Source organism: Sinocyclocheilus anshuiensis, unplaced genomic scaffold (assembly GCF_001515605.1).
Source record: "Sinocyclocheilus anshuiensis isolate Anshui unplaced genomic scaffold, SAMN03320099.WGS_v1.1 scaffold227, whole genome shotgun sequence".
NCBI classification, from domain to species: Eukaryota; Metazoa; Chordata; class Actinopteri; order Cypriniformes; family Cyprinidae; genus Sinocyclocheilus; species Sinocyclocheilus anshuiensis.
In genome coordinates this window covers 1814898-1827878 of record NW_015549590.1, presented here as the reverse complement: position 1 = coordinate 1827878, position 12981 = coordinate 1814898, and the positions used below count along the sequence as shown (strand labels likewise).

Below are 12981 nucleotides of genomic sequence, written 5' to 3'. Positions count from 1 at the left end.
TTTTTTTTTAAACTAAATTTCAATATCGTGATAATAACGTATACCATGATAAAAGCATTAGCAATTAATCGCAACATGAAAATTTGATACCGGCATATCCCTACTGCCAACACACATTTCAGTTCAAACAGCTTGTAAAAGTGCATGTCACATCCGATGACCCCTTTAAAAGTCATGCAATGTTTTGTTTTGTAATCTATTATTATTAATGTCTTATCATTAAGAAGGTATTTCTTATTATTCAGGTATTCTTAAAAAATCACTATTTGTATTACACTAAAGGGCATTAATGTTTGGATCAATGTTATGGTGAATACATTTCAAGAATTTCCATTTTTGAGTAAGTTACCTCTCAACAAGGATTGCTTGTCATTCCAAACAACACTTCTCTTATTTATTAATAAATTATTAATCTGGAATCTTGCTTACTCTTGATCCAACTTTAAATGTTTGCAAATAGCTTTGCAAACTCTATATTAAAGTAAGATTAAAATGATGTGTTAGTTCTTAAGAATGACTCACTAATGAGTGCAGATTAAGCGGGGGCAGATAGATTTGACTGGATTTGTGTTAAAACGATCTCTATAATGAAACAGTGAGGTTTTCAATCTGAAGTGTGCTTAAGGCATAGAGAAGATGTTCCCTCGCCTGGCCTTTTCTGGGTTCTCTGTTGTGTTGGCTGAGGAATGCTTGGAGCAGGTTCACACACACTGTTTGTACGCCGTGGGTGTTCGGAAAAAGCCTGCCGTGAAATCCAGCAGACATGTTGAGCTTTTATTGTGTAGATGGAGCGAAGTGTGAGTCAGTGAAGAGCCCCAGAGGCCCCTGCAGCGCTGGAGATCTGTCAGGACCCAGAGTGCAGCAAACGGGGCACCTGACTGTTTTCTTCTATCACTGAATACTGCATGCCTCCTCATACCTTATCTCCCTCTATTTATGAATGACAGATTGCTCATAGCAAATTAATACAAGCTAATCATAGTCTGCTAAGATTTTACATGAGTATGCAATGTGGTTTTTGTGAATTTTTGTGACTAAATACTATGTTTTAGGGTTTCAGGCCTTGCTTTGGTTAGACTGAAGCGTACATTATGTCTATAGACTGACTTCTCTTTGATACTTGTCGTCATACATTGGAGAGGATGTGTCTGGCTGCTTTCAGCAGTTGTTTGTTGTGACCCATATGCAAGTGCATTGAGCTGTGGACTATTGGTGGTTTAACTTCACAGACACGACAGAATTACGAATGGGTGAGTGAGTGAGTGCTCTAATTGGGATGTTTAAAGATAATAGAGTGACCTGGCTTTACACTGTACTACATTTAAGGGGTCTGACAGACCATTTTACATATCCCGGGTGTAATGCATAGTAAAAAAAAGAATAGTTTTATACACATTTTTTATATTTTTTGTCAAATGATTTAAGCTGGAAAAGTCAGTTGAACTGAATTTTGCACAGTGTTTGCTAATGGAATTTTGTGTGACAATCATTTTCAAGTTTACATGATTATTTTTTTATGATTATATTAATTACTTTTATGTAAAGCACGTTGAATTACCATTGTGTATGAAATGTGCTATATAAATAAACTTGCCTTGCTTTGCCTTACAAACAACATACACTGCCATTGAAAAGTCTGACCAAGGCTGCATTTATTTGATCAAAAATACAGTATGGAGAGTTATATTGTGAAATACTATTAGAATTTAAAATGATTTGCTGCTCAATAAATACTTTTTTTTATTATTATACGTTTTTATTAAACAGTTGGTGCTGCTTAATATTTTTGTGGAAAAGGATTTTATGATTAATAGAAATTCCAAAAGAACAGTATTTATTTGAAATAGAAATCTTTTGTAACATCATAAATGACTTTACTGTCACTTTTGATCAATTTAATGCATCTTTGCTGAACAAACTGACAATAAACTTTTAAACAGTAGTGTATGTTGTTTATTAGTAGTTATGTGAATTCCTATGCCCCTAATGTTAGATGTGGTTAAACAAATGTGTACACATCATGACGTGAAATATGACGTGACAATAAATCATACAGCATAATACGGTGTGACATTAAGTCATATGGCATGAAGTAATTTGAATGTCACACTGTATGAAAAATCAAAGATAGCAACATTTGCTAATGCTACTTCATATTTTTATGCATGTCATCTATTTCTTAAGTGTAACAGGCCATGCTAAACTGAAATGAAGAGTACACAAGTACAGAATCACTGAACTGTAGACTCACCCCTCAGAAACCTTATTCAGGGCTTTCTGTATATCTGTATCAGTAAACCTATAATCTAGTTACCACCCACAAATGTATATGCTCTCAGTAAGTGAGAAATGCTATCAGTTATACACTTTATTTTCTGTATTTTTAAAACTTCTCTTTTATTTTCTCATTGTATCCAGATACCCCTAATAGATCATGTCCACAGCCCAGTGCCTCTGCTCCTAGCCTGTCGGCCCCTTCACAAGCTGTTCCCAACTTAAAGTCCAGCAGGTCTTTACGGAGACAGTCAAAAGCTGTGGTAAGAAATAAATACACTGCTGTAAATGCTGATAACAGTTGGTCTATTATAACAACAAAAGATTTGTAAAGTTCTTTAAAGATAATTTACTTTTTTCAGTTAATTTCAAAACATAACTGAAATGACACAGATTACTCTTAAACGTAATACCCAAGTGATCCCAATAAGATTATCAGTGCATTCGGCATTATATTGTTCGGTAGTCATTTTAATTAGTTGTTCAGCTTTACTTCTCTATTATAACATTATTGTTATAACCTCATAACATTTACAGGTTTCTGTAATTACTCACAAATAATCAACCCTAATATTGAAATTTGTAATCATGAACATTTTCACATTGAATCTCAAAATTATTGTGGTATTTTAAATATTTGATATTTTAAATAATTCTTTAATGGAATGATACAAATTCAACATTACAGAATAATTGAAAGCCAGGCTTAAACTGCAAATTATCAGATGTTTTTTAATTATCATTTATTAACAATTACAGAACATTAAAAATATTATAACAGCTTTTAATTTAAGAGAATTTCAAATAATATTCACATAAACCCATTATAATAAATGTGACATTTAACTGTGTATATTTATATTTCTGTCTCTATCAATACGAAGTTTGAAAGAGAGCTGAGAGAGTTAATTTTTCACTTCAAAGTTAATTTTGCGCATTCGTTTTCACTATAAATAAATAAATAATAAAATCACTAGATGCTGTTAATTATGTTTAACATGTTAAACACCAAATGTTAATCACAAAAATTAACACATTTTGTTTCCCAGCCCTAATAATTTAATGTTACAACTAGCTTCCCATAGACTTCTTATTGTCATTATTAGGGGCTTGTCCAGGATCTTAGTATTTTCTCAAGACTTTAATTATTTACTTCTAGATGTGAATAGATGACAATTTTGTTGTAGATGTTTGGCATGCAGAAATTAGAGTGTTGTTGTGATCACCATTAAAATGATTATTAAAGTAAGACTGAATACTGCCTACTGAGGTTCTTCACCTGCTGCTGTTGTGTCCAGGAAATGTCGGAGAATGGAGGTGGAGGGCAGCTGGTGGTCAAGGCACGCTTTAATTTCAAGCAGAACAATGAGGACGAGCTGTCTTTCAGCAAGGGCGAGCTGATCCATGTCACACGCCAGGAGGAAGGTGGATGGTGGGAGGGAGCCCTTAACGGCAAAACCGGCTGGTTCCCTAGCAATTACGTCCGAGAGGTCAAGCCATGTGGTGAGTGGGCAGTCCAAGATATTGTCTTACATCTTTGCATAGTTAGAAACGTTTTGCTCTAGTGAACATAATGAAATTAAACAGGTTTCCCTTTCTTTTTTTCTCCAGAGAAACCGATTTCTCCGAAAGCGGTAAAAGGACTTGACGTTCCTCAGTTGACTAAAAATTATTACAATGTGGTAAGTTCTTTTAAAGATTCCAAAAAGGACATGTAAAGGAATTTTAACTTCTTATTTGAGTCATTTGTTTGTTTCTCAGGTGGTGCAAGACATCTTGGAGCATGAGAGAGAGTTTGTCAAGGAACTGCAAATGGTACTGGGCTGTTACCTGCGCCCTCTACAGGCCAGCAACAAGTAAGAGGACAACTCTGACGTTACCATGGCATCAGGGAGCCTTTGATATCAAAGCCGATTGACATTTTGGGAAACTGGGCCGGTCAATAAAAACCCATGCGCATAATGACTCTTCTGTCGGCTCTCTCTGCAGGCTGTCTAGTGCGGACTGCTCCAGTCTGAATGGGAATTTAGAGAACATCCTTTCTTTCCAACAGGGACTGTGTCTTGCCTTAGAGGAGTGCTCCAAGTAAGAGCTGCATTTCAGTGTCTTTATTTCAGTCTTCATATGCTCAAATGACTACTTAATTCTCTCTTTTTTTTCAGTGAAAGTCTTACCCCTTGATATAACAGTTCCATCTGGTGGTGGCTTTTTCACATATTTGTAACGTCCATATCTATGCTATACCATTTTAAGACCTAGGTTATATTTGCAGTGTTGGGAATGCTTCTTTGGAAATGTAATAGGTTACAGATTACAAGTTACCCTATTTAAAATGCAATCCGTTACTTTATTAAAGTAATGTAACTGGTTACATTTGTGACCCTGGACCACAAAACCTTAAGTAGTCTAATCGCTCTAGGTAAGCGATTTCTGGTAGCCAATGTTGACATTTGAAATCACCAATTTAGTTGTTGCGGCGCAGACACGGTGTTACTCACCTATCGAGAAGAGACAAAGCAACCTCGGCATCCGATCGCAGGCCTTCCGCTCCTTGAGTTCTCTCCAGCGCTGGAAAGCTGATCCGATATTTACACGGGTCCTACTTCTTGCCTTATTGCCTTAAGCCTTCTTTTGTTCCGCAGACATTTTCCTCTTTTTTTTTTTTATCCGCCATCTCTATCTTTCTGTTGCTCGGCTCGGACTGAACGCTCTCTCCTCCACATCATGAGTAGACACGCCCCTTACTGCTGATTGGCTACAAGTTTGTTTTGCTAGTCGGCCCAAATCAGTTTTCTAAAGCGTTTTTGAAAAATCATTTACCCCACCTTTAAGTAGCACAGGTATATTTGTAGCAATAGCCAACAATACTTTGTATGGGTCAAAATTATCAATTTTTCTTTTATGCCAAAAATCATTACGATATTAGGTACAGATCATGTTCCATGAAGATATTTTGTAAAAGTCCTACCGTAACTATATCAAAACTTGAAATCTTTGATTAGTAACATGTATTGCTAAGAACTTCCATTTGGACAACTTTATAGGCGATTTTCGCAATATTTAGATTTGTTTTCACCCTCAGATTCCAGATTTTCAAATAGTTGTATCTCAGCCAAATATTGTCCTATCCTAACAAACCATACATCAATGGAAAATTTATTTATTTAACTTTCAGATGATGTATAAATTCAATTTAAAAAAAATTGACCCTTATGAATGGTTTTGTGGTCCATGTTCACATTTTATTACTCTTTTATTACTTTGCTAAATTTCTAACGAATGTTTTCAACTGTTAATCATTTCCAAACATCTAAACCAGACAGGGTTAACCTTACAGTAGTACTCAACACTGATTACTGTCAGACTTTCAAAATCGTTCATCGCTTGAATTATGATTATAATTATTCAATTTTAAAGCACAGACACCACAAAATCAGACTTTGGCACCTCTTTTTACTTTCAGATCATTCTGAGATTAAATAAAGATTTAAAATCATAACAAGAAATAGTTTAATATCTTTGATACTGTTCAAATAACAATGACAGGAAACACTGGCATCTAACAATGCCTTGGAAAAAAAAACTGTTAATCTTAAAAAATAAAGCATATACAGGTGCATCTCAATAAATTAAACTTTTCCACAACATTCTAATTTATTGAGATGCACCTGTACATAAACCCAAATTGGAAGAAAAAGCAGTTATCAAATAAGCATGTGTCCTATTCTGTGTCCTAAACTGCTGAAACATTGGTGTCAATGCATGAGCGTGTGTGTGAAAATATTCAAATGTAACCCCCTTTGTAATAATTAACATTTTCATAAGTAACTAATTTAATTACACATTTTTTCTCAGTGACTGTAACAGATTACAGTTACATTTATTTTGTAATTGAATTATATAACACTTTTACATGTAACTAGTCACTCCCCAACACTGGTTATTTGACATTAAATTAAAAATAAAAATATTTTTAGTCCGAAAATGTATCAGGGCTGATCTGTGTGTTTTTGTCTTGCAGGATGCCAGAGGGCCAGCAGCGGATTGGTGGCTGTTACCTGAACCTGATGTGTCAGATCAGAACACTGTACTTGTCCTACTGCTCCAGCCATCCTTCTGCAGTCTGTGTGCTGACTGATCACAGGTCAGTGTTCACAAAATTGTCATCGACATGTTCTTGACTTTTGTGAATCTTCCAGAACACAAATTAAGATACTTTTCATTAAACAAATATTTATCGAAAGTTCTTTCCACAAAAAGTACAAAAAATGCACTGTTAAAGTGATCCAAATGAATCAAGCTGCTTAATTCAAGTCTTATGAAGACCACATATAATTTACATATAAACACTGATCAACACACATCAAATAGAGCATATAAAATATGGTAAACAACAGAAGCTCAAGCATGTCATGCGAGTACTGTTGAGCTTCCATTTAACATATTTTATGTGTGGGTATGTGCATTGATTAACTATTAAAATTAATATTGGTAGCAATTTACAATAAGGTTCCATTAATTAACATTGGTTAATGCAGTAGCTAATATTATCAATGAACAATACATTTGTATCAGTATTTTTTCCTTGTTAACATTAGTTCATAAAATACAGCTGTTCACTGTTAACAATATTAACAGATAGCTTTTGATTTTAATTATGTATTGATACATTTTGAAATTAACAATAACTAAGTTTAATAAATGTGATCCTGGACCACAGAACCAGTCTTAAGTCGCTGGGGTATATTTGTAGCAATAGCCAAGTACATTGTATGGGTCAAAATTATCTATTTTTATTTATGCCAAAAATCATTAGGATATTAAGTAAAGATCATGTTCCATGAAGATATTTTGTACATTTCTTACCGTAAATATATCAAAACTTCATTTTTGATTAGTAATATGCATTGCTAAGAACTTCATTTGGACAACTTTAAAGGCGATTTTCTCAGTATTTAGATTTCTTTGCACCCTCAGATTTCAGATTTTCAAATAGTTGTATCTCGGCCAAATAATGTATACATTCAGATAATGTATAAATCTCAATTTAAAAAAAATTGACCCTTATGAATGGTTTTGTGGTCCAGGGTCACAAATGCTTTAGAAGTATTTTTCATTGTTAGTTTGTTAACTATTACTAATGTATAGTAGTTACCTAATATTAACAAGTCAAATCTTACTGTAAAGTGTTACCATAATTTGACACGTTATTTTGAATATTAAGGGTTAAAGTGATGAATTTTGAAACTCTTCTTAGTGTCATTTAGTTTTGTAAAAAGCATGTTACAAACTGTAAAGAATTAGTGTAAAGTCTGAATTGTGGTACAGAGAGCTGCAGAGAACAGTAATACATCAATAGATTCTGAGCACATCTCTACATAGTTCATGAGGAGGCATGCAAAAGAGTGGTTTCTGGGCAAAAAAATGATTGAGATGAAAAAATTGGCACAAAATATTTTGTCTCCATTCAGTTCCAGTTAATATCCACATATATTCCAATTTAATCTCACATACAGTATATAAGTCGACTTCCCAAAGTTTGTCAATACTTTAGCTCTGTTAAGCTTACAAAACATTTCTCTGTTTGTTTGACACTAGTGACACAAAAAAAAAATTTGTGTCACCAGTGTCTTTGCTTTTTTTAATATAAAGTTGAACCACCAGGTGTCACTACAAAGCTTTCATTCTCTTATGTCTCACTGAGCTGAGTGACTAAACAAGCAAATCTCCCTTTTGCCTTTACATATAACACTGCTGCCCTATTTCCATTTTAAGGTTTTTTTTTTCTTTGGTTTGTACTAGTAAGCTTCACAGGTATTCATAAATGTCTGAGCCACATTTTACACACTTCCTGTACAATGAACTACATCAGGGTTTCTGTTAGTTTTCTCCTTCCACCTAAGAATGCTCCACGACAGAAGGAGAGAGTGAAAAGGCATGCCTCATACACACAGGAAACAGCACAAACCCAACAGGATATCTATAGCTGTGGTTGTGCTGATGGAGGCAGAAGACACACTTTTGATTGTGTTTGCTCACTTGCCTTTCGCTCTGCAGAATTGTTGCAGCATTTTTCCATTGCTTGATTGTGTATTCAAGGCATGATGTGTTCGATGATTCATCTTTAGTCTAACTTTAGTTTATCACATTTCAGCATCTAGTATTCTCTTCACGCCCGTTCTGTCACCTTCCCCAAAACACTTGCCATTGTTATGGTTATATGAGAAAGCATTGTTAACATTTTGCCTCAGAGTTTTTATTATTGTTATAATTTTTTTAATATTATACCAAGTGATACATTTTAAAGTGCACCTAAAATGTTCAAAATACGTTTTAGTGTGCATTTATTTATGCTACAGTTTGGGATACATTTATCTGATCAAAAATGCATTACAAACATTCATATTGTGAAATATTATTAGAGTTCAAAATAACTGTTTTCTGTTGTAATATATTTTAAAATGGAATTTATTCCTGTGATGCAAAGCAGAATTTTCAGCATCATTACTCCAGTCTTCAGTGTCACATGATCCTTCAGAAATCATTCTAATATGATAATTTGCTGCTCAATCATTTTTTTTTTTTATTATTACCAGTGTTGAAAAAGGTTAAATAAAGTAGCTTAATATTTTTATGGAAACGGTGCATTTTTTAAAAATATATCTGATGAATAGAAAGTTAAAAACAACAGCATTAAAATAAAATAAAAATAATAATAAATGTCTTTACTGTCACTGTTGATCAATTTAATTCATCCTTGGCAAATAAAAGTATTAAGTTACTTAATAAAAATCTTACTGACCTCAAACTTTTAAATGGTAGTTGTACATTCATATGTATATGTTTATCTGTAATAAGGTTTGTTAAACAATTCTTAAAATTAAAATAAATTTTAAAATGAAGGGACTGTTTTCAATACTGATGTGATTTGACTAGAATTGACTAGAAAAGGCACCTAATTCCAATACTTTGCATTACCTTAAACAGTGAGGAGCTGGATAAGTTTATGGAGAGTCAGGGTGCCAGTGCTCCCGGTATCCTGACCCTCACCACCAGCCTGAGCAGACCCTTCATGAGGCTCGACAAATACCCCACCCTCCTGCAGGAGCTTGAGCGACATGTGGAGGTAACAGTAAGCCGTCAAGGCCATGAATGCCCATGAGTCTTTTCATGAGTTATAATATTTACTAGGGCTGCACGATAAATCGCATGCGATATACACAGAGCCGTTGTTCACTGACGAGCTGCGCAAAAAATCGCGCGAATATGAATGTGGTTTTGCGCAGCTCATCAGTGAACAACGGCTCTGTGTAGTTAATGCTGCTCAATGTGAAAGCACGCAGGTGATGGAGATTTACCGCTGATTACAGAACCGGCTTTACTGACAAGATGCGCGTTAAATATCGCATGCGATTTATCGTGCAGCCCTAATATTTACAGATTCTTTCTTCTTTTTTTCTCGTAGGAAGCGCATCCAGATTACAGTGACATTCTCAAAGTGACTGTTGCTTTTAAAAATCTTGTGGTATGTAACAGTTATCCGTCATATTTGCCATTTCATCTTGGCCCTTGTCTGACAACTAAAGCTTTCTATAAAATCCATTCATCACTTAGACTTCTCAGTTTTGACCACTGTGAGATGTTTCCTCTCATGTTGCAAAACATTTTGAATCTTTTCTCTAATTCCCTTTTACCCTCATCTCTAAACCGCGCAACAGGTTTACTGCACTTTACAGGTTGGAGGAGATTTTGCTGTTACATGAAATGTAAAGGTTAAGGTTTTACAAGAGTGCCTCTATAACATAAAAAAAGACTGAAGAAAAGATGAGTCATTGCATATATAATGGCTTCTCAGGTCAAATGTCTCTGCTAAGAAATTTTAGTAGTAGGTGATTTCTTTACTCGTTGTGTTCTGTGGAACAGTTTCATCTGTTCTTTTTGTTTTTACTGACAGGTAAGGGAGAGTCCCATCTTCATAGTTTAGATCTCACTAGTGGAGGTGTCATGTAGACTTGGTCTTCCCCCTTTACCTATGCTTTTTTTTTTCAGTTACCTATATTGGTATTTGCCGATGAGATGATTTGCGCACTTTATTGTAAATCACTTTGATAAGTAAGCATCAGTTAGGAACATGAATGTAATGCCTGGAAATCTGGAGAAGTGACCTCCCACTCCGAAAGGACCGTTTCATGTTCCAGGTTATTGTGTGTTAGAAAACACGTTCTGTTTTTGAATATGCCTATTTTAACGATACGATCATTTGACAATCGAATTTGGCATTAAACTTTGTAGTAAAAAAAAAAAGTCTAAGATATGTTTCTTGAACAGAAAATCAGCATATTAGAATGATTTCTGAAGAATCAAGTGACATTGAAGACTGGAGTAATGATGCTAAAAAAATTCAGCTTTGCATCACAGGAATAAATTAACATTTAAAACATATTAAAATAGAAAAAAGTCATTTTAAATTGCAATAATATTTGATAATTTTACCATTTCTTTTTCTTCTGTATTGCTGTATTTTTTGATCAAATAAATATGAGACTTTCAAAAACATAAACAAAAAATCATACTAACCTCAAACTTTTAAAAATGTTTTGTGTGTATGCAACGGGACATTTTTCAGAGAATTAAGAACATTTTCTAAATGTATAATCACAGCTGCTAACCTTTTTAGACTTGGTATGAATCTTAATACTTGACTGTAAAACGATATTGTTTCGAATCATTATGTGTCATTGGTTTGTCTTTACACTGACTCATACTATGAAATGCATATTAACACATTAATGTATCTAATACTTGTTTCACTGAATTGATTTGTTCGTGTATTTCAGACTCAGTGTCAAGATCTGCGAAAAAGAAAGAACTTGGAGTTGCAGATCTTGTCGGAGCCAGTGCGGGGCTGGGAGGGCGACAGCATGAAGTCGCTGGGTCAGGTGGTCTACATGTCACAGGTCCACATCCAGAGCAGCTCAAATGAGGTGAGAACCAGGAAATAACAGTGTGGCAACTAAACTCGACCTGACATGTTGTTTTCACATCTGCGTGGTTATATCACTGTTTATTTTGTGCAAAACGCATGTTAGATGTTAGCACAGTGTCAAAATAATCTATGAAGTGATTATTTTAATCAATATTAATTGAAATGTAGTGCAAAACAAGGTTGTTTTGTGTAAAAGTGCTGATCAGGGCCTTTTAAACATAACAGCCAGAAGCACAGACTCATTTTTTTGTTTGTTTTTTGTGACTTGTTTTAGCTAACCAATGGAAAATGTTTTCAACAGCTCAAACCCCCCTGCAAAGTTTTGCATCTGTGGTCACTGAATGCGTTTTTAACTCGAACCTCAGCCCCCTTTGAATCTGATGGTCTGGTTGATGGAAACAGTGCTGTGTGAGGGGCTGATAGAGCCACTAATAATATCAGAAGGGGGTTAGCTAAAGGAAAATTAGTAGGTTGATGAAAGAAATATATTGTTACATTCATTCGGAGTGATTTCCCGCCATTTCTGTTCAATGTATTCCCTTTCTCTTTCTCTCTTTTGCTTAGCTGAAATTTATCTTGGTTTGCTAGACATAAGGTATGATATGTGTTGATCATGAGTAATCAATGTAGCAAAAAATAAAGCTGTGCACCAATCCAAAACCGTGTTTTAATAGAGACATTTGATGTTTGTGTTTGTAAGGGTTTGCTGTAATGCCATACACCTGCATCTGTGCCATGATTGTTTATGTAGTGGTGTTTCATATTATTTTTTGCAGAAGTAATGAATTTAATATAATGTGCTTTTTTCTAGGAAAAGGAAGAGCGATACTTCATGCTGTTTCCCAATGTGGTAGTCATGCTGTCTGCCAGCCCAAGAATGAGTGGTTTCATTTACCAGGTGAGTTAATTTCTTTTTTTCCTTATGTTTTACTGGGTGCATGACAATGAGCATGTGTTATTTATGAAAAAATGTCAACTTCAGTGCTCTCATTTGTGTCTCACTCTCGTTTCATAGGGACGTCTTCCACTGACTGGAACTACTGTAACCAAACAGCCAGAGGATGCAGAGACAGGCCATTATGCTTTTGAGATCACAGGTTTGTTTCAGTCCATGTAAACAGTTTTAGTGAGGCATGTTTTTTGAGAGGTCACAGAACAATGTACACTTGACCTTGTCATTAATGCTACTTTTTTTCTATGCTGCTAGTACCTGAGCTGTTTTTATAGCAGCAGGCAGCAGTGGAGTTTAACATAACAAGTAGAGAGCATGTGTGTGTGTGATTTATTAAAGGAATAGTTCCCTCAAAAATGAAAATTGTCACCATTTGCTCACTTTCTTTCTCACTGTCATCCTTTTTACCCTGTGGAACACAAAGCAAGGAAGTTTTATATGCAAATATTTTACATACAGTTCATAAAGACCACATCTGCTAAGATCCAGAAAGGACAAAATAAAGCACTATAATAGTCAAAGTGACTTGTGAGCTATATTCCAAGTCTTCTGAAGCCATTTGATAGCTCTTTGTGAGAAACTGACCTTATCACTCTATTTACTAGACTAGACACTCTATTTTTAGACTATGTTCTAAAAGGTTCATTCAGGGATTTTGTTCCAAAGCTTACTGACTTGTTGATCTGGTTGCAGCAGTTATTGAGTGAATTAGGAGAATATTATCAGTTAATAATAAATTATTTATACTACAGCTCAAAAGTTGTTGTTT

The 12981-nt window shown here is 34.7% G+C and overlaps 1 protein-coding gene across 1 annotated transcript in view; it reads left to right on the top strand.

The window, feature by feature from the left end:
* Positions 1–12981, top strand: part of LOC107658096 (rho guanine nucleotide exchange factor 6-like) — a 40201-nt gene that overhangs the window by 14784 nt on the left and 12436 nt on the right. The window contains exons 4-14 of the mRNA XM_016446532.1: positions 2419–2537; positions 3573–3777; positions 3886–3956; positions 4036–4130; positions 4252–4359; positions 6296–6418; positions 9262–9400; positions 9740–9799; positions 11112–11258; positions 12072–12158; positions 12276–12357. Coding sequence (XP_016302018.1) covers positions 2419–2537; positions 3573–3777; positions 3886–3956; positions 4036–4130; positions 4252–4359; positions 6296–6418; positions 9262–9400; positions 9740–9799; positions 11112–11258; positions 12072–12158; positions 12276–12357 — 1236 coding nt within the window. The remainder of the gene's footprint in view (positions 1–2418; positions 2538–3572; positions 3778–3885; positions 3957–4035; positions 4131–4251; positions 4360–6295; positions 6419–9261; positions 9401–9739; positions 9800–11111; positions 11259–12071; positions 12159–12275; positions 12358–12981) is intronic.